The 24,363-nt window shown below is 45.2% G+C and overlaps 1 protein-coding gene across 1 annotated transcript in view; it reads left to right on the top strand.

The window, feature by feature from the left end:
* PPP2R3A (protein phosphatase 2 regulatory subunit B''alpha) overlaps positions 1-24,363 on the top strand; it is a 52,618-nt gene that overhangs the window by 23,547 nt on the left and 4,708 nt on the right. The window contains exons 3-13 of the mRNA XM_053986200.1: positions 2,875-3,135; positions 4,558-4,661; positions 7,121-7,223; positions 8,978-9,052; positions 13,982-14,068; positions 16,283-16,439; positions 17,883-17,931; positions 18,407-18,496; positions 19,439-19,614; positions 20,094-20,212; positions 20,982-21,088. Of these exons, the coding sequence (XP_053842175.1) occupies positions 2,875-3,135; positions 4,558-4,661; positions 7,121-7,223; positions 8,978-9,052; positions 13,982-14,068; positions 16,283-16,439; positions 17,883-17,931; positions 18,407-18,496; positions 19,439-19,614; positions 20,094-20,212; positions 20,982-21,088 (1,328 nt within the window). The remainder of the gene's footprint in view (positions 1-2,874; positions 3,136-4,557; positions 4,662-7,120; positions 7,224-8,977; positions 9,053-13,981; positions 14,069-16,282; positions 16,440-17,882; positions 17,932-18,406; positions 18,497-19,438; positions 19,615-20,093; positions 20,213-20,981; positions 21,089-24,363) is intronic.

The raw sequence follows: 24,363 nt of genomic DNA, 5'->3' as shown, positions 1-24,363 counted from the left end.
CCCTCTGAAAATGCACATCCCTGTTGGAGAAGTGTGTCCTGCTAGACAAACAGCATTTAAGGCTAATTTTTTGCAATAAGAAACTGTTTATTTCCAAGGAATTTCCACAGAATTTCCCGTCATACCACTTTCTTAAATTTTTTTCACAAAAAGTTGTAATTAACTTCTTCTTGTCCCCACAGTGGTTTGCATTTGGTTATACCCATCCCAGAGTATTAATTTGTAAGGTTGTTCTAGGGAACAAAATCCTCAAGGACTAGTTGCTACTTTTTTTTTCTCTTTGTGTCATAAACAGCTCATTTCTTATATGAGAAGGAAGAAGACAAAGTTCAAAGATGGCCCCGTGCTGTTGTGCTCTACTTGAGGACTTTTCTTCAGTTTCCAAGAAAACAAAAATACAATTTTAGCATTCCCTTGTACTGTAAGGGAAGGGGATGTGTTGTTACAGTGAAGAGTCAGTATCTTTTGAAAGAACGTCCTGGTTTGTGGAATTTTTTGTTAAGTTTGAGTCATTTCTCTTCGTTCCTCCCAGTGCTGGCAGCCGGGAGTGCCTGTGTATCCTGAAGAGATTAGGGAGCAATAAACCTGTTTATGAGAAGTGGCCTCGAGCAAACTGATGTGAAGTCCTATTATAGAAGTCAAGTGGCTGCAGTTGGCACCTCGAGATCTGTTCCAGCTTTGCATTGTTTGTATGAATATGGTGCTGTGAGAGACTGGCGGGGACTTCCCCTCTGCTGGGATCCAGAAAGGGAAAACTCCTGAGCAGAGCTGGGTCCTGGCTGGAGAAGCAGGAGGGGCAGAGGGGCAGGGTGAGAGCAGATGGTAGAAGCAGAAGTGGTGATTTGTGTGATCCCTGAACTGGGGCCAGGTGCTCCCTCCCCACACACATTCACTTGGTCTGGGCTTTGCTTTTGCTGCTCTGCTGAGGAAAGGGCAGGAGGAAGCTGGGAGAAAGGTTGTCTTTTATTTTAGCCAGTGAACCGTGCTCCCAAAGTGAGTGTCCAGCTCTCCCCACCTTCACCTCTGCCACCACCTCAGATCACCTGCGTTGTCCTACCGTGGGACAGAGTGACCAGGGCTGATGCTCACTGTCCTCCAGCCCTCATGAGCCCCAGGAACTCCCTGGCCCCCTCTGAGCTCCAGCGTCACTCAGGAGCAGACACAAAGATGTGCAGTGTCTGAGGAGGAACAGTCAAGGATGACAGGAGGGAGAACAGGTGTTGGTGATCAGGCTGGCTCTCCAAAGAGAGAGCTGTTCAAACTCTGAATACTGGTATTGTTAGAAATATTGAAGACTGAAAATGACCTCCAGCTTTTTCTGTGTAGCAAGACAGAGGAGAAGACAACTTGAAGAACCCCAAGCTCCAGGTTTAATGTACAGCGCAGCTAAGGACAAAACTTTGTTCTGGCTGGTGGGATGTGTGTGCCGGTGTTCCTGCTCCTGAAATGGGACAGCATTTGGGAGAAGAAACATTTAAAGAAAGAGCCATGAAGCAGAGGAGTGAAGAGGAGAAAAATCCTTCTCTCTCTTCTTTCATGGGTCTCTGATGAATGGGTTATAAAGTATTATAAACTCCAGGTAAAAGTAGTGCTTAAAGAAGCCTTTACAATTCTCACTTCTTTACCTCATTGCAAGTAAATCTGTGGCTAAGTTGGGAGGTTCAGTATGTGTTACAAAAAAAAGCTCCAAGTTTAAAGAAAATAATGTAGTAAAGTCAGTTCATCATATACATTCTTCTGCATTTAGTGGACTCAGACTTGGTTGCTTTATCCTGAAACCATTTTGTTTTGAAACAGTTAGAATAAACAAAGCTGAAAGTCACAGCTGTATTTACTTGACTGTTGCCTTCTGCGCCTTATCACATATGTTGTTATATTAATAAAAGTCTTGCATTGGAACCATTGTGCAGTGGGAAAGCCTGTTGCCTTTTCCCAGGAAGGAGTGTCTCCCTGGGGGAAGCAGGGAATTCCTCATCCTTCCACATTCCAGCAGCTGATTTTGTAGCTTATACTGTAGTTACTTATCAAAGTTATAAAAATGTTCCCTCCCATGTCTGAAAAATTCCCTGCTTTAGGGTCTCATTGTGTACTTAAATACAAATGCTGCCTGTGATGTAGAGCTAGAACTGGAGATCCAGTGGGGACCACCATATCAGCCATATATTTGTTGCAGCTAGGAGAGGAGTGAGGAAAAGACATAATGTGAGTGCCTAATGACACTCTGCTGGCTGCTCCTAATTCCTGATGAAAAAATTGATTTACCAGTGCTTAGTACCTTTCACAAAATTAGGTCTGGGTCTGTTTAAGTTGGGCATAAAATAAAAGGCTAGTTGAAGTGGGGAAGGAAGTCCTGAAAATATTTTCTTAATTTATCTCTGAAGCAGTGCTTTGGCAAAGCTAATTATACTCCCAATGGATGGAAAATGTCCTTGTTTGAATGTAGCCTTGCTCATACTTCAGGCAAGCTGTTTGTGTGGGTGGGTGCTCTGGTTCAGAGGGGAAATACTGAAGAGCAGATACTTTGTTGTTCATGGGGCAGAATGACAAGACCAAGTCCAGCATGAGAGGAAATAGCATTGTCCTTATCTGTGGTCTCACTGAGTTGCAGAGTGACTCAATAGGAAATCATGAGCCACAGCTACATATGTAAAATGCTTAGAAATAGCATAAAAGCAGGTGTGACATCCTAAATTCGCACTGGTTAATAATGCAGAAAATTTAAATTGTCTATTTAAGATGTGTTTTTATCCCTGTGCCATAATTTAATTGTTGGTGGGCTTTTATTTTCCTCCTAATCACTGGAAGCACAAACTGTTTTTTCCTGCTCCATGTACCATGGTGTTAAAATGTGTTTGTTATTCATTGTATTTTCAGGTTCAAAGCAAACAAGAGAAGAAGGCAGGAACTTCATCCCCAGCCCCCCTGCAGCCTGTGGTTAGCACTTGCACTCCTCTGCCTGTGAATAAAGCCACCAGCAGTACCCCTGTGCCCATAAACATTCCACGTTTCTACTTCCCTAAAGGACTCCCAAATGTCTGCACTAACCATGAAGAAATCATTGCCAGGATTGAAGAGGCCTTTACAGAGTTTGAAGATGGGAAAGCAAACATCTGTGAAATGGGGAAAATTGCCAAGGTAACCACTGATAGTCTTGGAGGTCTTTTCCAACCTTAATGATTCTGTGAATCTTTTCTTTAGGTTTTTAATTTTGGGAGAGATACTTTGTTTTAGTTTCAGTCTACCTCACGGCTTTTGTAGGAGAAAAAAAGAACCAGTTTCCTTTTGAGCTGAAGTTTTTTGTTTAGATTTAGATAATAGTAAACAAAAATGAGTTCAGTTTGCTGATTGTCACATCAGATATGTGTTTGTTCTTGCTTTGATTTATGAAGCAGTTCGCTAAGATTTCATAGCAAATACAAATTGCGTTTTTCTTTCTCCATTCCTTCATATTTCTGCTCAGAAGATTGAGAAACTCAGAGGCAAAACCTTCTCTGCTTCTGTGGTTTCAGGTAGTATCAGCTGCCCTTTTTGTGGCTTTTTGTAGCTGTCCTGCTCAGCTAGCATGAGCTGTAGGTGCTATTACAGTGTTGTGTGAGGAAGCAGCTTCCAACTTCCAGCTCCGTGGATGTGGAAGGGGGAAATGTCCAGTGACCCCCAGCCCCTGAGCTGTGCACGTTCAGTACCCACAGGGCAGGTGGTACAGCTGGTGATGAGTTCTGCCTTCAGGGGACAGCACACAGCACTTGTGTGGGAGCACACAAGATGGTCCCTTCTCTTTCTCTCTCCCTCAGCTGCAGTTCACAGTGCTGCTGATCTAAAACCAGCATTTATCACACACATCCTGGATGATCAGCTTGCCCTGAATGAATCTCTGGCACTGTAAACTGAGCAATGTGCTCTCTCCAAGCTTTCATGGACTGCCATTGAGAGCCAGCAGCTTCTGCAGAGGCTGGTTCAAAAGTGCTGGTCAGGGAGTCCTTTGACTGGAATCAATCCTTCCCATGTGTGCTTTCATTTTTGTGTTCCCCTGTTGAGATCTTGCAGTATTTGAAATAATGCTGGGTGGAAGGCACTGCACTGAAAATTGCAGAGTGGGATTTACTTCACCTTTAGGCATTTAGTCATTAATTATCTGTAATTAGACTTGAGTTTCCCTTGCTGCCTGTGACAGGTTATCCCATAGGAGAATAGGCCCTCCTCTTTTAGGGTGGGTGGGGGATGTAGCTGGGGTGAGTGTCCTTCTGGAAGGAGGTGCCTGTCTCTCCATTCCACTTCCTAGGGAATTGTGCTAGACAGTTCAGAGCTTGAGTAGTCCAGATCCTTTTCCTAGCCTGAGAGGAGTGTTTTTCAGCCACTTGAAAAGGCACATGACAAAGTAGAAAGTTGTGTGTGAGTTCTCAACCTTGGCATGCAGTAAATGGCACACAGGTGAGTCAGAAAGCCATTACCACTTTACACAAGGGAAATCAAGTCTCAGTGATGAATCTGGTGTGTAAATGAGCAGATTCCTCTTGGGACTGCTCTTGTATTCCTCCTTGCCCTGCTTTTTCCTTACAGATATGTGGCTGCCCACTCTACTGGAAAGCACCTCTGTTCAGTGCATCTGGGGGAGAGAGGACAGGACGTGTCTCTGTGCACTCCTTTGTGTCCATGTGGAGAAAGTGAGTATAGCAAATGCAAAACTCTTTCTGGAAGAAGAGATCAGCCTGGATCAGCCTGCCATACAAGTCTTTTTTTTTTTCCCCCTTCTTTTCCACCAGACTTTTCATACAATTTTCCTCTTCTTTAAGTGGCTTAAAAATCTCCATCAGCTTGAGATTTTTTCCCCCGAACCCTCGGAACACTTGTTTCCATGTGACGTCCACACACTTGGAAGTAATTGTATAGATAGTAAGATATTTTAAGTTAGTTGGTCTATAAAATATATTTACAAGCTCCCCAGAAATGTCAGCTATTCTGAGGTAGCTGGTAGTTGTTTGTGGATTTGGGGTATATTTGTGCCCAGCCTTATTGCTCTACACTGGTGCACTAAGCAAGTGCCATTTGGGAACTGGGAGAGGAGGTATGTGATAGTGTTACAGGACAGAAAGAGGAATGTGGAAATAAGCATCATCATATAACTGGGTACTCTGGGAGCTTTAATAGTTACTACCTTTCCCAAGCAAGCTATTGAATTTATCTGTGGAGTTTGACAGTCCACACTGTGAAAGTGGAGAGCTCTGGATGGATGCATCATGCTTGGAGTCAGCTCTGACATGGAGCAGACTTGTTCTCTTGCCTAATCTTTTTCCCTCCAGGGCAGTTCAGGCTTTAGTCTACTTTGTGAAACACCTGAACAGCATCTCCATCTCCTCTCCAGAGAGAGTTCCAATTTTTTACTTAATGGCTGCTCTTCAGATTCTTGACGTAGCCTTTAACCCTCTATTCCCAAAGTATTTCCTGTGATGATGTTGTCAAAACAGCTTCTAGTTACCCTGGCAAAATTACAAAAATGTTAGGGGCGACTGTGATCTCTAAGTTTGTCTTGATACAGACAATATATTTTCCTTCCTTAGGTTCCTCCAATTACTTCTAATTAATCCCTAATGTATGATACCACATTTTCACTTCTCTGATTTTCACATCCTTCAGATATTTGCAGACTGTGGTCATGTCCCTCTTCTGTATCTTTTTAACTAACCCATTTCCAAGCCAAGTTTTGTATGCTTTTCTCACTTAATTGCTCTTTTAGAAAGATATTATTTTTTTCCCCTCCTCTTCCCCTCTGACAGTTACAAAATCTTTGCTGGAAAGCTGAATAACTGAAGAAATGCAGTATTTCTGGTAAAGTTCAACTGCAGCTATGTGAACACAGGTGTAACTTTATACCAGGTATCTTTAGTTGCTGTGAAGCCTAATTTCAATTTTCTTAGTAGATGACTGACTTCTCAAACTGCCATGTGCTCACTGCTTGTCAGTTCTATAGGAAATGCTCAATATAAAACACTTCTGAATGTCAGATCTTTTTGTTTGTGGCTAAAACAGGGCTTTGGGATTCATCTTTATGTGCCAGATATTTTAAGACACTTTCTGCAGCTGATTTAGAGTATATCTGTAAATTGACAGTTACCATGATAGGAATGTGCAGCCAAAAGGATTGCTAAATATTTTTTTGCTTTATTTAAAAGAACCCTTTTTTTGTAGTCTGCCTTTCCCAGAGTGATGAGGCCAGAATTAGCAGGAAACAAGTTAGTGTGATCTCTGCTGGAGAACTACAGCCACTTGAGTACTATGTTCATGCACTTTCAAGAGAGGAAAGTGGTGAATAATCACTCACAGTAAATAATTACAGTGCATTTGTATTTTCAGAGTTAATGAAGAAAACAGCGTAGTTTTCTGAGTTTCCCTAATACTATGTGAACAACATGGTGTTTGATATATCCAAATGTTGTGTTCTGTTACCAGTGTTTGGTAAATGGCATGGAGTTCCTCTCTTCATGAGTTTCTCTGGAGTGAATCACATAACTGTGATACCTTTGGCCAGTGCAGTGTTTTGTGTGAGAAGAAGACAGAGACAGATAGTCTCTGATACACACTGCCAACCACAGGGGACTGAGTTTACACTCTTCTTCAAATGCTCAGTCTTACTAATGCCTTTGTTAGGCTGTTCTCTATGGATTTGGTGCACAGCTCTAGATGGGCCATAATTAACTGGGGATACCCTTTTTTCTTCTGAGAAGTGATTTTTCTGGGTGAATATTCAGTCCCTGTAGTTTGGCAATCTCCCCAGATATTGCGGTATAGTGAAGGGTTACATTGGAGAGCACATCCTGTGGCATCCCACTGGGCTGGTGCTGTTCACTTGGAGTGAGCCTGCAGCATTGGTAAGAGTCAGGTTGCTTACTCTGATTCCACAGGTGCATAGTAAGAAAGCTGCTTTACCACAGCAGTGTTAACCTGGAAAAAATCCCTGCTGGGTGCCCTGGTGCAGCTGAAAGACCTTGAAGGAAGTGCTGGCAGTCTGAGGTCAGCATTTGAGTGACTCCCAGCACAGGTGTATTGTGCTGTGAGGCCTTTGTGACCCTCCCGGGGCTCCTGGGCGCTGCAAAGGGCTGGGAGTAACTCCTCCCCTCTCCCACAGAATCCTGCGGAGCTGCCACGACGATGCCTCCAGGTTCACTTCCCTTCTGGCAAAGCCTGGCTGTGACTGCCTACAACAGGAGGACTTCATCCCGCTGCTGCAGGTACTGCCACAGCTCCGCAGGCACGGTGGGCACAGAGCTGCGTTCACTTGGCACCTTCTTTGTTTCCATGGCATTAAATGTTTACCAAGGACGAGCAGACCTTTGGTTTGAACAGCACCTGGGTGGGGTTCGTTTTGGAGTGAAATAGAAATAAGCTTTTGAAGTGCTTAAGTGCCAAACCAGCTGCTACAAATCCTGCTAAAGGCATTGAGGACTGGTCTTTTGTCAGGATTCGTATTTATCAGTGCCTGGTAACCAGGCTGCAATTTGCCCCATTTCTCAATGTGGATATTGTGGGAAAAATACTTGCTGCTGTTGATAGTCAAGCACAACATAAAAACTTATTGGAAAAGTTGTAAAAGTTGCTTGGCAAGACAGTTATAATTAAATTTGTCTAGCCAGACTACCAGATACAGTATCACATGGAAATCTTGGCAAAATTTCTGCAGTTCCAATTGTTCTGTATATGTCTCTAAACCTGCTAGTGCACAAATGTCACTGCTTATTTTTTCCCTAATATTCAGGCTAAATCTGCACATCCTTGTTTCATGTCTATCTTTCCCTTTCATTAACTTTAACAAAGTATAGTTGTTTTAATTATTTGTGGCCATTTATGCAAGGTCTGGATAGGGCTTCTCTATAGTGTCTATAAATCACGTCCATCTGCTCCTCTGATCAGAAGTTACACCTTTTCTGATCTTTTCCATACATCCCTAGATTTCGCACACAGTGCTGCCCTCTGGGTAAAACCTCTGTGGAGATGCTGCTTTGGGGAAAGATTTTGTGTCTGTGCTGGCTGTTTGTGTCTCAAACAGAACCCGGGCTGTGATGAGTAAATTTTCCCATGTTTCTCTTCATCTCTTCTCCACTGGGCACACTGCCTTTCCTGGTGGATTGCAGCTCTTCTCTTTAGCTCCTGGTGTAATCCAAGGCATGCACAGTCCTGTCTATCAGTCAGCCAGAGATCAGCAAAATTACCTTGATTTACGCCACCATCTGAGACATACTGTTATGCTGCCCAAAATTTGGGCATATCACACCCCTGAGGGCACCATGGCATGGAACAGGCACAGCAGAACTTGGAACACCTTTAAAGGGTAGAGGAGTCAGACATGGAGAAATTATACAGGCGTTGATTCATACAGGATCTGAACTGATTCATTCAGGATCTGAGCAGTTTATCCATGGATTTGATCATGCAGATTTGGCATTGTGAGCCAGTGTTTGACTTACAAAAAGCTTCTCTTGAGAAAGAGGCATCTCCACAGGTAGTCCGAGTGAGTTTTGGAAAAGCACTGATCGTATCTGTAAGCATTCTGAGGCTCACAGAGCTTTCATTGCACATGGAGACTTTCTCAAGGAATGTTTATTTCTGACACCTAGTTCTAACAAGTGTTAATATCTTCAGTGAATGGAGGAAAACAAAAATCGTGGAGAAGAGATAGTTGCATGGTCAACTAATTAATTTTTGTGTCATTCAATGAAAATGACTTTTCATCTACTCACTAACTCTCTTCCTTTGTTTTTCTGTCCTTAAGTAAATCAAACTGGCCCACCAGGTGCGTATTGCCCAGCAAATGCATTCTGTTACTGTAATAGAAGGTTCTATTGATAGATTAAAAGATTTCAGTTTTGTTGTTAATGCTGCAAATAGTTTCAAGAGTAAGCAAAAGTATTGGTTTGTAAACCCAGTAATTTCTAAGCATTAAAAGGAGAAGAAAATCTATTTCATTTCATTTTCTCTTACCTTGCAGGATGTGGTAGAATCTCATCCTGGCCTCACGTTCCTGAAGGATGCTCCGGAGTTCCATTCCCGGTATATTACAACGGTAGGCTGCTTCTTTGATCCTCTGTGATGCCTCTGCCTCCCTTTGGGATCTGTCACTGTTGCTACCAGCAAATCCTTCAGTTATTTAAAAATATAGGTGTTTTTAATATTACTGACCAATAGGTATTTTAACAACTGCTTCCAAAAGAGAAATAATCTGCTTGTGTGTGCCAAGGGTTATTCCAAAGGTTAATAATGGTTCTTTCTGGTCTTAAGCAAATCTATAAAACCATCTTTTTTGGCTTGATGAATGGAAAAGAAGTTCTTTGGTCTTTGGGAGCTGCTAAGTCACCCTGAATTATGCTGGGCTGCTGAGACATGGAAGACTGCCTGTGTGAAGGTTTCTGTCAATGAGGCTTGGAGAATCTGTGACTGTTCCTCAGTACAAAGCGCCCTTTGCCTCCAGGGATCTGCTGTCCAACCTTCCTTTTGCCAGGATGCCTGTCCAAGCTCTCTGTCCCCAAGCTTTTGTGTCTGGGGTTTGTTCAGTAGCTTTGTTCCAGCTCTGCAGTCAGCACTTAGGCTGGTACTTTACCTAAGTATGTTTGTACTTTTTTTAGGCCTTGAGCTTGACTGCTGTTGGGTGTGAATATGGATAAAAGGTATAAATGTTGGGAAGTTTTCTCTCTGCAGCAGTAACAAATTCAAATAATGACAAACCTGGTGGGAGCTGTATTCCAGCAGGGCTCAGGGCTTAAAGTTTTTCCTGTTTGCTTGCCAGGGCCTGCCTGGGGCTGCACCACACATGGCAGCTGGGAGGCTCCTGGCACACACATGCTTTTCCTGTAAGGAGCAGATGGCACAAAGACACTTCTTCAGGGCAAACCCTGAACTGTCACACTAATGAAAATGTATAATGAGAATCCATTGTAAATGTTTTAGATGCACTTGAACATGACAGTGTATAATCAATATGTTTAGTCCCTGTGGAGCAAGACAACATAAACATTAAGCCAGAACAGGTATAGGAATGGCCAGGGAATTATGGAGGCACATGAGGAGATGAATGGGTGAGAGTGGAAAGTGCCTGTGGTACAATGCACACTGGTATTTGGTGTTTCAAGTGTATGGAAGGGTGAGACTGAAAGGTTTAAGGTCACACTAGGGTTGATTTCTGACTGCAATATCCATGGGTCAATGCCACGTGTAGTTGCCCTGGCTGCTGACAAAGCCAATTCTCTGCATCTGCCTTTATGGGTTCCTCTTAAATCACACACTGTTCCTGTATTTTTCAGGCAAGAAACAAATGTCTTTGTAGAGTAATCCCTCACATGATCACCCTTGCTGCCTTTTCTGGACTCACCAGGGGCACTGCATGATGTAGCTGAGACCAGCTGTGTGAAGCTGAGCTTCCACTTCCAGATAACTGAAGTGCAGGCTGCTGCTAAAGGGCAACACCTTTTTCTTCCTCTCTCCCTTTGCACCACTTCCCTGGTGCCTGGGTTTGGTGCTGTGTCACCAAAGCAGTCACAGAACCAGAGTTCCATAAGTACATGAAGCTCCTGAGTGCTTCTTGATCCTGCCTGTGTGTCTGCTGTGCTTTCCTGCTGCAGTGGGAGCCTTTGGGCATCCTTCCTGGCCGTGCTGGGACACAGGTGGATTCCAAGGCTTGCTCCAAAGGGAGCAGGGAATGGTGGTGCCTGGAGCTGAGGAGAGGGCTGTGGAGCAGCACACCTAACAAAGATAAGCTGTCCTTCAGCTGTCAGGACAGCACTGCTCTGGGGGTCTGTGCTGACAGCAGAATCTCCCTGGGCTGGAGCAGGACCAGCACCTGGGGAGGCAGGAGGCTGCTGGGCAGGCTGTGCCCATCTAGAGGGGCAGCACTCGGTCCTCTGCAGCAGTGGCTCTGCTCTCTGATAGCAGGAGTTCCTATTGCTCACCTCTCCTTTCACAGACAGTTTGGCACACCCCTCTTTAATGTTAAAAAATCCAGTATTTCCACCAGGAAGGAAACAGCTTCGTCCTTGGATTTTGAGACCACTGGGATGATTTTCATTGCTTCAAGGTAGAGTGCCTTTTACCTCCTTACAGAGACAGAGTGGTGTATTTGCTGCCACACAAGAATCACAGTTCATGTTTGTGTTACAGGCAAGGGCCATAAGGACAATGTGTTCATTGCTGGGTACAGCATCACTTGGCTGAAATCTCCTGGAGAGTGACCTCACAGTCTAGGATGGGTAAGATGTGAATGCACATTTCAGTTCTTACTGCCACCTCAGAACCCTTTAAAGGGGCCTTTTGGACACAGCAGGCTGGAATTTCATCTGTAGCATATCTGTTTTATTGGCCACTGTATTACTAAACCAGTTGTGTTTGTTTCAACAGAGACAACTCCTGAAGCTGGTGAAGATGATGCAGAACATCACAGACTATCCTGTGCATTTGTTGTAAAGCTTTAGTGTGACTTCTACCCAAATGTTCAAACCAGTGCATGCTGCTCTTGGAAAGCTGTGTGCTAAAAACAGTTTAAATATTAAAGCTTGTGGAAAAGTGCTTCAGCTTATACAGTAGCATCAATGTAAATGTGTAAGGGGACAATGGCCACAGGGATTAATAAAGGTTCCTGTTTTGTCCAGAAATGGAATTGCTTTTGTTCTTGTGTGGGAAGACTGAGGAAAGGTCTGGAACTCATCCATGAATGGTTTGGGCCTGGAGCTCAATTACATGAGGATAATGGGGAAGTAGAAAGAGGCTCCTCTTTCTAAAGGCTAATTAAGAATTTGGCTCCATGATCCTTGTGCCCTCTTCCACCTCGAGATGTTCTGTGGGTCTATGGTTGTGTACTGAACTCAGAAGAATGAAGCCAGTTATGGCCCGAGTGACAAGTATAACTTGCATGCTGCACATCATCTCAGGCTGGGTAATGATCTAGGATGTTTCCCAAATGCCTTTTTTGACAGCTTGGCGTTTACAACCTGGAAAAGAAAAAGATAAGTACTGAGACTTTATAGTGAGATATATACTATGTACTGTCCATGGAAACTGGGCCATTATTTGAATAATAAACCCTTCAGTGAGTGACTAGACATGGTAAGAGACGTGAACAACCCATTTTACCTCTGAGTAGCTTTTTTTTTACAGATAGGTGAGGAGGGAGCAGATGGAACATCTTTATCAATGTGGTCTGGTAGACAAACAGTTTGTGTCACAAATGGGAATAGTTTGTTGTCTTCTACTACCCTGCAGGCAGGGGAAAAGAAGAATTACTGGTATGGGGTCCTCTTTCTGATTCTTGGGATTGCTATTTTTGAGTCCTTGGAATGGTATGAACACCCTGTATTTTTGGGAGTTGCTATGAAGTTGTCAGGTGTGATAATTGGTTATGTGTGAGGTGAGACCAGTCCAGTCTCTGAGCTCTTGTGCAAGCTGGAAGCAAAAGCCAAAGTCCAGAAATAGAGACCAGAATGACAGTGGCTACCAGAGGTGTGAAAGAAGAAATAAACACTGTGCTTAAGACCAGAATGGATCATTATGATTACCTAATCTGATATCTTGTGCTGCAGAGGCCATAGAACATTGCTCAGTGATTGCTACAGTTAGGATAGATCTGGTTTTTGGTCTGTTTTTAATTAAAATTACACCCAACAGGATATCCACCTCTTAGGCCTGGAGTGATGAAGGGCCTGCAGTGTTACCAAAAGGTGTCACATTCAGCTAAGTTGAATCAATCAATTCTGTCTCTTCAGGATACATTTGAATCCTCTCCTCATTCTTGTTGCTCTCAGAGTTGTGTGTGCCATCATCAGTTGCTGTCTCACTGTCTATCTCAAAGCAGATTGTTGGGAGCAATCTCATACTTGGTTCTGGATCTGTTCTGGACCAAGAACCAGCACTTATTTGACTGAGTCCAAAGATGGCCCTTCAGTAGTGGTTGCCCACTTGAAGCTAGTTCTGGCTAAAAGAGAAATCCATCCCTTTTAATCTGCTAGCTTGATGAATCCCTGTAATGTCCACATTGTTGTGTAAAGTTAATTTTTGTGTTGGAATAGTGTGCACTAAAGGTTACTAATGTTCTTACATGTTAGAGATACCAAAGGTTTGTGGTAGGTTTGGTCAACAAAATTTCAGTGCTGATAAGTCAAATTAATTCTATTCCTCCTTTCTCGTGCCAGTGATATTTATTTGTTGTTGTTTGCCCTGTTAGGTTTATTCTTGCATGTGCTTGGTCACACATTTGTTTTTCCCCACTCTGTGATGTTACTTGACAGCTGACAAGGAGCAGATTGGGAAGGTCTGTTTGCTTTTTTTGAGGAGCTTGAGAGTGACCTCAGTCTCACACTGGGAGCTGTTTGCTTTTGGCTTCTGAGAGTTCTGTGCCTCTCCCCCATGATTTTTGCTCACTTTCACCACAGGCAGATCTGGAAAGGAGCCAAACAAGTTTAACACCTGCCCAAAATAATTGCAAACAGAACTTCTTACTGAACTGCTTACTTTCAGCAGAGGCACTGGGAACACGAGGCATTGTTATAGTTACAATGGGTCAGACATTCACTGTGCCTTTCATTTACATGTGTTGCTTCCTCTGCAGGAACCAGAAGAATCAGAAGTAATTTGTTTTTCCTCCCCTAGAACTCTATTTCATTGGGGATCCATGCAAACAACATCCCCTTAAACGTGAAAAACTCAAAGTGATTCATCAGCACTTTGAGCATGTTTCCTGACATAAGTAATACATCTGCATGCCCAAAGAGGTCAGTTGAGAGAATGAAAATGTTTTCACACTGGAAAGGGATAATACTGTTTAAGAAGCAAATGTTGCTTTCAGACTGTGTAGTCAATTAAGGATAGTGGTATCTACAGAAAAGATCCCAAAACTGTTTTCAAAAAGAGGCTTCCTTAGGATGAGTGAATAAACCAAGGTACTGCATTTAAATTCCCAAACTTCTGTGTTTCAGGAGTTGATTTCAAGAGCACTGTTCATTTGTTGCAGGTTATCCAGAGGATATTCTACACAGTCAATCGATCCTGGTCAGGGAAGATCACTCTAACAGAGCTGAGGAAAAGCAACTTCCTGCAAGTACGTGGGTTTCTGTGGGAGCAGGATCCAGAGTGCAGCAGCATTCCTTGTTCCTGTGGCTGAGTGGTGAGGGAGCTGCACCTGGGCTGCAGTGGGGTGAGCCAGGTGCTCAGGGCCAGGACTCTGCTGGGGCTACTGGAGGAGCTGTGTCTGAGTTGAGATGAGAAGAGCAAGGACAGGAATGGCCCCAGGGCACTGAGAGAAGGTCAGGACATTACTGTTTTCCTGCTCTGAGGCCACATGGAGCAGCAGTCTGGCTCCTGGTCCAGACAGCAGGAAGGGAAGCAGGACATGGCACTGCACCCATGTGAAGTGGCTCACAAGCAGCCAAGAAGAGCTGCAGGAATGGCAGGGGTAGGAGAGCCAATTTCCTGCCTCCTAGGCAGCCCTCAGCCCACTGACAGCTGGTCAGGAATATCTCTGCAATTGCAGGATGAGGCACCTCAGGAGCTGTTCTCCACAGGAGACTGAATGGAGCTTAGTTCTTGTTCCAGTGCCTGCAGTGTGTCCTTATGTCAGGATTTGGATCCCTGTCCTCTGTGTGTTTTGTCCAAAAGAGCACCAGGTTAAGACTGTCTCAGGCTGCTCATGTCCAGCCCAACCTAAAGGGCCAGAAAATCTTGAGCTGAAAGGTGAAGGACTGGCTGAAGCAGTGAGATTTCCCCTTCCTGTGTCCTGTGCCCTTCCAGGTGTAGAGTGCTGTCTTCTTCAAACCCCTAAAGTATGAATTCACATTCTTTCTCTTTTCAGACATCATCTCCCCTTCTTGACCCCATCAGCTAATGGAAAAATGAGTGCTCCTTTGAATTGGTTCATGCCCTGGGATCCCTGTTCCTTTCCAACCTCTGTTACAAATAGATCTTCCTGGATTATCCTGCATCTTTATTCACTAATTTTCTCCCTTTAAACATTCTCTCAATTTTTCCTCTTTCATATCTATTCTGCCTTTCATCTCCTGCAGCAGGGAAGTTCAGCTCCTTGCTGCATGTCTAAATGGCATCTTTGGGTGTGATCTACAAAAGAAAAAAAGTAATTATGGCAAAAGCTCCCCAGTGGTTGTCATCTGTAAAGAGAGAGACACACACACACAGTCTGGAGAGGCCAGTGAGTGATGGATCAAAGGTGTTGAGACTTGGGTGTCAGCAAGTCACAACAGTCTGGCAATGCTGTCCTGTTATCCCTACCAGAATGTCACTGAACCTGGTGGATAGCAGGATGGGAGAGTTTTCTTTGGATTCAGTTGGATTCCTTGGATGTGGAGGTGGCTGGAAGTTGATATTGAAATACCAGTGCCAACACATAACACAGCCTCTGTTTTTATGGTTATGGGTAGCAGGGCCAGTGAGCCTGCCTGCCTGGGGACACCATTCCCTGGGATAGCTCAGGCTGTGTTTTGCCTGCTCCCTTGGGAGAGGCTGTGAGGGCAGGAGGGACCAGGCCTGCAGCTCATTGGAGCCATGATTTATTAGACAAGAAGGCTTCTGGTGTCTCATGGCCTCAGCACCAAGAAGAAAAGTAGGGAGGTGGCACTGGGAAATGTGCAAATGCCTCTTGTTGCTAGGAAGGACAGGGAGGTATAAAGTGGGAATGAAACATGGATGTTAGCACTAAATGTTTTCTAGTAAGACATGTCAACAGATGTTATGGTTGGAAATCTGTCTGAGCCTCCCAGTTAAACCAGAATGATTCCTGCAACAGCACTGGGAAGTCAATGTAATTAGTTTGGGGTCCATCCCTCCTGTCCCAGTCCTGGTGTGAGTCTGGAACAAGACTTGGTTTTGCCCTTCAGGAGGCAGACAGGGATGTGTGATGTGTAAAGACATACCTCAGGTCCTGTGGAAGACTGTGGACATGCTGCTGGAAGTGGCTCTCAGAGTCTCTGGTGCAGGTCAGGATTGTTTCCCAGACCATGGAGCCCAGCTGACACAGCAGTTTGTGTTCCTGTGTCTCTGCCTCACTCTTCATTAGAGCTGAAGATGAGCAAAAGTTGTTAACAGGAGTGGTAGAGATGTTGTGCTAAGCAGGATGGCCAAGCCAGGTGCTCTGTAAGTGCCTGCTAAGGAATACAGCAACCACATCTCTTGGGGAAAGGCTGCACTTCGGGTTAGTTCTCAGGGCTGTGTTCACCCAGCTTCCTGAGAAACTGGAGCACTTCAGCTGCTGAGCTGCCTCTTCATCCAGCTTTAATTTCCCACTGTATTTGTACCCTTTCAGACTCTTGCTCTCTTGGAAGAAGAGGATGACATAAATCAGATCACAGATTACTTCTCCTACGAGCACTTTTATGTCATATACTGCAAATTCTGGGAGCTGGATACTGACCATGACCTTTACATCAGCCAGAAGGACCTGGCTAGGTACAGTGATCAAGGTATGCTGCCTGCAAATGTGGTGAGGGCATTGCTGAAAACAGAATGTTCCTACTGAAGACTAAAGCCTGCCTTTAATTTCTTAATTTGATGCCTCAGAAAAAGTTTTAATGTAGCCACCCATCTCTTAAATAAATGTTGCTTTAGAGAAGGAGTTGTACAAGCTTAGACACAGAGAACTGCAGGACACCCTATTTTATGCATGAGTAGCTACAGATAGAGCTTCTGTTCATGTGTGGGTCACTGCCAGGAGGAAAGGCTAAAATAATGTCATGAAACTGGTTTATTATTTACTGAGGGCTTTGCAGGAACTTGGAATTAGGGACAAGAAGGATAAGCCCATAGGAGCTTCAGAGACTGTTGAAGTGCAATCTACTTATGCATGAGAGGAATCCAGAGCCCAGTGAAGCTTGGGGGGTTTCAGCTTGCAGATGGACTCTGGAGAGTATCTCTTCAGTTCACAATAGAACCTCCTTTCCAGAAGTTATGCTCTTTGTTTTGGTAGGTTGAAGTGCCATAGATAAATTAATGGAATACAAATCCACAAAGGGCTAAAACACCCATGTGTTCCAAGTGCAGGCATTTATGGAGAGGCCACGGGGGTTCTGGGGGAGCGTGGCAGCCACAGGGCTCAGGAGTTTTGATCAAAGGGCTGGGTGGGTGGGGATGGAGGAGTCATCCTTTGGGATGGATGATCTGGGAGATTGGTCCCTGCTGGGAAACTACAGCAGTGTGGAAAGGAGTATTTGTTGCACAGGAGGCTTGAGAGGCACCCTGAGATGCTGGGGGGAGCCAAGGATTAAGGGGAGAAGCCATGGGGTGCAGTGCCAGAACTGTGCCTGGACCACAGGAGTGTAGAAGGAGTCCAGGTGGGGCTCAGCTGCCTGGGGTGGTGAGGTCACTGTGCAAATCCTGCCCAGAGCTGGTACCTGCTGCTTGGCTTGTGCTCTGCCATAACAATCTGTCCCACACATATCTCCTGGCTGGCAGAGCCTCACCTTTATGCTGGTGTTTCATTGTCTTCCCTGCAGCATGGTTGCCACAGCCCGTCCTTTCCTCAAAAGTGTTTTGTAGGGATTTGTGTCATTTTTGCTTGATAACTGAACTTCTTTTGCAGTACACACTGGGATAGTCTCCTTCTTCTATGTGACAAATCCTACTGCAGCAAAGTAGGAGTAGCATGCCCATTTCCAAGGATCCAGATAACAGTTGCCATCTTTGTGGGACACTGTGGTCATTGGAAGGATACAAAGGCAGACACACTGGGAGAATCATCTTGGGGTTTTAGAAAATGCTGCTAAACAGAGGGTGGTTAGACAGACGGTGTAGTTAGAGCCTTCTTTTAACAATGGGAAGGGGCTTTGTGTGGATTCAGCATGAACAACTGGTTGTTGTTATTGCTGTGAGCTGTAGCTTCATTTTCTCCCTGCTTTCCTTGTTTCCAGCTTTGTCAAACAGGATCATTGAGCGGATATTCAGCGGTGCTGTGGTGAGGTAAGGAGTAGCACACTGCTTGGGGGAAGAAGTGAAGGCAGTTTCTGTCAGGCTGAGAAATACAAGTTATTCTCAGAAATGCCCGTGATCAGAATGGTTTCCAAGAGGGTGCTCCAGCTGGAGCTGCCTGAACATGGAGCGAGACTTCTGGGTAACTTCAGAAAACAAAACAAAAATCCCATAGGATGGGATAACTGGGCATAGCTGGAAGACATGGCACAGGGATAGCTGGAGAGCACTGCTTTGAAGTCTCTGAAAAGGGATGTGCTGTGGGAGGGGATGTGGCAGATGAGCTTCAGCTCTGCAGTGATAAAAGGCAGCAAATGCTGTACCTGGTGCTGCAGGGTGCAGGGAGTAATGGCTAAATAGGTGACAGTGCCCCATTTTCTCTCGCTAATGATTTGAAAAATATCTTTGATGACATCTTTAGGGGCCTGGTGATTTTTAATTATTCTTTTACTGCCATGTCTTCTAGAGGCACTGAAGTTCAAAAGGAAGGGCGCATGAGTTACGCGGATTTTGTGTGGCTCTTGATTTCAGAGGAAGACAAAAGGAGTGCTACAAGGTGAGACTGATTTCTGTGGATTAGTAAAATCATTGAGATGAGCAAATAAGGCATGGAAACTTCTGTGACCTACCACTTTCTACAGGAGAGAGCAGCTTGGGGTCTGGAGGTTGTTAGAAAGAAAACATCTTACTGGTAATGGTTGGTCAAATAATTTGCCTTTCTTGAGGAAAAATTGTATAGAAGCAGAGTTTTCTTGTAATTTTTAATGTCTTGATAGTCACCAGTGCCTTTGATGACCTCATGCCATGAGGCACTGGCTCTGAGCACACACTCCTGAGGTGATGGCAGCAGTTGGGCACATCCCTTCATAGGTGGAGTGGGTAAGGAGGGTTTGTGGGGAAACCTCAGTGTGGCACTTTGTAAAACCTGCCTGTGGCCTGATTTGTACAGCCAGGAGGAGACTGCTGTGCAGAGATGATCCAGGTGTGTATGTGAGCGTTAGCACGAGGAATCTTACACATAACAAGGGAAGAAGAATCCAGAACTCCAGGCTTGGAATCTCCAGAGGGGAGGAGGGATGCAGAGTGCAGCTGCCTGAGAGCTCTGCCTTGTGTATAAAGGAAGAAATGAGTGCATGACACAGCTGCCTTGTCTCTCACCAAGGTCCCTGCAGTGTCCTGGGCTCAGAGCTGGCTCTATTTGGCCAGCTCTTGCTGGTGGGTCAGGCAGGGACTCCCTGCCCTACGTGAGCTCCTCTTGGGCTGCAGCACAGTGAACACAGGGTACAGGTGAGACAGGCAATGAGTGTGGCTGTGCTGCAGGAGATGCTTGGAGTGTTGGCCTGTGCCCTGACCCTTCCCAACGTGTCTTGTCATCCCTGGGTTTATGCCAGGCTGTGGCAGAAGAGCCTTGGGGGTGGGTAGGGAGAATGTGCAGTGCTGCAGTCTCTGCTGTGTGGATGTCCCAGTGCAGTCTGCAGTGTCCCTGCTGTGTTCCCAGCATCGAGTACTGGTTCCGCTGCATGGACCTGGATGGGGACGGGGTGCTGTCCATGTACGAGCTGGAATACTTCTATGAGGAGCAGTGTGAGCGCATGGAGGTGATGGGCATAGAGCCACTGCCCTTCCAGGACCTGTTGTGCCAGATGCTGGACCTCGTTAAGCCAGAGAGGGAAGGTAAGTCCTGTTTAGGCAGAGGTTTCATTCCCTTTCATTTGTGGGAATTGAGAAGGTAAAGCCACTGTGAAACCCATCTACAGGCAGAGCCCTGTGTGAGAGTTGCAGGGCAGAAGTTACTGCACGTTGGGCCATGATGTTGTTCATCAGGAGGGCTGAAATACTAAAACAAGAGAGCTTGTGAATTAATTGCCTGGGACTGAGTCAACAATTCTTGTGTGCTCCAGCTGTGGGATGTTCTGACAGTCTACACTGTAAAATGGAACCATCCCCATTCACATGCCTTCATATTTCACATGAATGTCAAAGGCCTCCATATGTATGTGAGATTTAAGCTTAATAAACACACCCATTTATTGAATAATGTTAAAATCCTTGACTGACTTGGGAAGGAATTTTGTGCTATTGAAGCCTACTGGTGTTACAATTAAAACCTTTGTAAGACCTCAGTAACACAACCATGTGGGGTTTTTCTGTAGGAAGAGTAACCTTGCGAGACCTGAAGAGGTGCAGAATGGCTCACGTGTTCTTCAACACCTTCTTCAATTTAGAGAAATATCTGGACAATGAACAGAGGGATCCCTTTGCAGTCCAAAAGGTATAAATTGCCTTTATTTCTAAATAAGGAAATCTCACACTCATCTTTGGAGGTCTCCTGGATGTAGGGAAAATCCAACTGAGTAAAAGAACACTTTTTTTTCATAAGTACAGCTTAATGATTGTCTCCCAGAAGCCTCTTATCTGCTCAAAGTGCAGAAAAGTGGAGGGGATGCCAAAACCAGCTCTGGTTCCCTCACAGTTGTTCCTACATAATCTGCAATAGAAACTTTGTGGTTCCATGACTCAATGCTTAAATACATCCCAAGACAGAACCACTTGGTTTGTTCGCTTAAACTGGATCATCATAAAAGCAGTCAAGTGGGACCAGGGGGATAACTTGCTATCCCCATCCTGTAGTAAATGGCAGAGGGCCAGGTACTTATAGAGGTGTTCCTGTAATCTTCTCTAAAACTTGCCCTAACTTAGCAAACTGTTAAGAGTCCCTCAAAAGGTCAGTTACAATTAACCTTTGATGGACAGATGTGAAACCACTGAGTTCTTCTGTCCTGTATGGAGTGCACAAACTGTGCTAGAGCACAGCAAGTGTGTGGTGGTTGCATTTCTGAAGTGGAGCAGATATAGTTTGTTGGCATCTCAGGTCACATGCTGAGTTTTACAGACCCTGAGAGGTATTTTTTCATAGTCCTTTATGTGCAGATGTTAAAACACTCCAAGATGGTTGTGACTTTCTCAGTTAAGGCAACTTTTGCCTGGCTGTTTCCATCCATTCTTTACTACCCTGGAGGCTGACTGTGTGATCTCTTTAGGACATGGACAGCGACAGCCCCGAGCCCTCAGACTGGGACAGGTATGCGGCTGAGGAGTACGAGATCCTGGTGGCCGAGGAGTCTGGCAATGAGCAGCTCCAGGAGGGGTGAGCACGGGCCTGGCACTGCCCTGGGCACACACAGCTGCCTCCAGCTGGGCTCCGGTGGGGGCACGTGCTGCCACTGCCAGCAGAGGGAGTGCAGCAGTGGGGTGAGCATTTGGACTGCACTCCGGAGCACGTGAGGCCCAGGACAGCTGCTCCTACAGCAGGAGTGGAGTAGTGTTGGGGGGCAGCCACTTGGATCAGCTGCATACATCTGTGAAGGGGGGAAAAAGGCAAAGCCTATTTGTTTTGGTCACCATACAAAAATAGATATCAAAAGACTTTTGCTGGTCTTGGCCGTGTATTGACCATGTCACACTGTCATAGATTAGAAGCTGTAGCTCTGTTACATTTATTATACCTAGCAGAGACTTTCTTTAGTCCAACTTTGTCTATTAGTCTGTGCTCTTTGTAAGTTATACATCAATATTTTCATTCATTTACTAAGTTTGTTGAGACTTTTTTGTAAACATTTGGTTTCTTCAATACCTACACTCAGTTTTCAGCCTTCTGTAAGATTCTGGACAGACACATCAGCTATCTTTAGCCAGTGAATTTAGGCAGAGCAGTTGTTCCAGAACTTCTCTGTGAGCAAGGGCTTCCTGCAGATAAATGGAGACTCAGTCTAATCTTTCTTTAGATTTGTGTCTGTGTTGGCGTCTTATTGAGAATATTTCTTTCAACCACCCAAAGAATGCTTACCCTGTGTTAATCCTGCCTGATTCAGGATTGCATCCAGTCTTAAGCAGTATTTATAGGGCCAGTAGAGTATTGAGAAAATTGCATCATTTTCAAAACTTCCCACACTGGAAATTGCTTGAGATAACAGTAGCACCTACTAATAAGCCACAGAGATTTGCAAAGCTATTAAGAGCTGTTCCCCTCTCTGCCTGTGCATCCAAACAGCAACAGGCTGTTCCCTCAGCCCCTCTGAGCTGCCTGGCCTTTTCTCTGGCCTTCATAATGGAAGATGAAATTGCTGCATTCCCTGCAGCTGCTTTGCAACACCTGTGTCCTCAGCACAGAAGAGAAACAGGAGGTTGCCATTAAAGCTTCATGCAGGACCATGAATTCCCAAAGTCACCAAAACCAGGGGAAGAGTAACAGGTGGTGTCAGATTTTTGGTCTGAAGCAGCTCTGTGTCTTCCTGCAAAGAGCATGTCAGCAACCTGGCTGCTAGCTTTTAAGAGCCCCTGAAAAGCTCTGTAGTCATGGCAGCAGGATTAGATCTCATTTGTGGAGCATAGCAACAGACCACGAAGGAAAAAAGAAAGGAAAAAGAAAAAGAGCTGGATGCCCAGACAAAGTTGCCAGAAAGAGCCATTGAGTTTTTGCACATACATAATTTCTGCTGTGTTTTGAGGATGACAGAAACGGGGAGCAGGGACAGAACCAAGACAATTCCTGGTGAGCTCTGGGAGAGACTGGAAGATTTTTGGCTAAGTTAGCTGGCAGAACATGAAATATGGTCTTTGTCTTATGAATACATTTGAAAACAATAATCATTCAGCAATCACAGATGCATTAATGAGTGTGTCCCACTACAGTGATTAGCCCTGTCCCTGCTTCTCTGGAAGGAAAGTTTCTAAAGCCAGTCAGTCTAAAGCTGGCTGAGGCATGCCCAGGAGAGAGCCCTGCTCCCAGAATGGGAATCTCATCAAGGCAGTGGATACTGCAGTATCCACAGATACTTCCAGGATGCTGGACTCCATTGAGAGCTGCAGTCACCAAAAATAAGAGGAAGGTCTTGTCATGCTCGAGACAACAATAAAGCATCACATTTCACTGGAAGCCTCAGCTGGTCTGAGCTCTTCTCAGCCACACTCTGCTCTCTGACCTGTGTGGGATTCCACAGAGAGAGGCTGTCCCTGGGGAATGGATACTCACACTGCTCTCTGGAGGCAGCACCAACAGCTGGCTCTGGCCAGCACAAGCCTTTGATGCAGATACAAGCCTTGGTTTTGCAGCAAGCCAAGCCTTCCCTGCAGGGCAGGGCAGCAGTGCTTGGTTCTTGTCCCAGAACTCAGCCTCAGCCAGCTGATGGACATGGAAACCATCATTGTCTTCAGGTAAAGAGATCTTTCTACAAGGGAAGGAAAAGAAGGAGGAAGAGCATCTTTTATCAGCTGCTGGTAGGAAAATGTCCCCTGAGCAACAGGGAGCCAGGGCACAATGCAGAGCATCCTGCTCAGGGTGGAGAGGGGGGACGGAGGCATAGGATCAGAGGATGTTGGTTTAGGCAGCTTAGACATTGTTCTTGTCTCCCTCCAGTTGTCTGATGGCTCATCTGCTTCATTCCTAGAACCCAGCAGTGTGAGGAAGGGAAAGGGGGAATAAAGACATCGTTGAACCACGCAGAGCCAAAATGTGTGTTTGCCAGAAGGAAGGACAAAGAATTCCCTGGAGTAATTTCCCTCCTCTGAACAGCCTAGGGTTGCCACAGTTGAGTTTAAGGAATGGGTATTTAACCTACACAAGCCCATATTTGTTTTCATGGGACTGAAGTTCTGAAACTGGCCTGGGGGGAGAGCAAGGATTGACTGCCTTTAGTGCTAATCTTGTTCAAAAGCATCCCAGAGAAGCTCCTGAGCTATAAAGGTGGAAAGCATTTATTCCAGGATGGAAAAGGCAGGCACTGTTGAGCCTTAAGGAGCAAACCAGTGCAGTGGAAAAGTAATTCACTGGGAAAGGACAGTGGGAAGTCCTTTGGAAGCAGACATGAGAGGGTTTAGTGCAGAAGCAAAAGATGCCTGAAGAAAAAGATTACAATGGAGCTCCAGCTGCTTCAGCTGCACATTCCCCTGGTGACTGTGCAGTGCAGGGAAGAAGTCATGTTCCATTTGTAGGAGAGAAAGGGACAAGGCTAACAGAAGGTGGTAGAATTGGAGGAAAAGGAGATACAAAAGGAACATTCTAAGAACAGCATTCAAATGGCAAAACAAAGTTTTCCTCAGCTGCATCCTTTAAACCAAGGAGAGATTAGAGAAGCTGAGGCACCTACAAACATTCCCAGTCCATTCCTGATGGGAGAGGCAGGGCAACACAGCCCCCACAGGCACCATCGAGGCAAGAAGGGTGCAAATTGCACATATTTTGGCAACCTTGCACATGTGGTCAGAAGAGGATCTAGACCAGACCGTTTCCCTTCTCCCACTTATGCAAGAATCCAGAAGGTGGCAGAATTACTAAGCAGGTGCTTTCCTTATGGAAGAGAGAGAGGACAGTGTTCTCCAGGAATGTCCGGGCTGGTCTCCCCTGCACACAGGGAGCATCCTGTC

This window comes from Vidua macroura, chromosome 10 (assembly GCF_024509145.1).
Source record: "Vidua macroura isolate BioBank_ID:100142 chromosome 10, ASM2450914v1, whole genome shotgun sequence".
Classification (NCBI taxonomy): Eukaryota; Metazoa; Chordata; class Aves; order Passeriformes; family Viduidae; genus Vidua; species Vidua macroura.
This window is presented reverse-complemented; position numbering and strand designations above follow the sequence as displayed.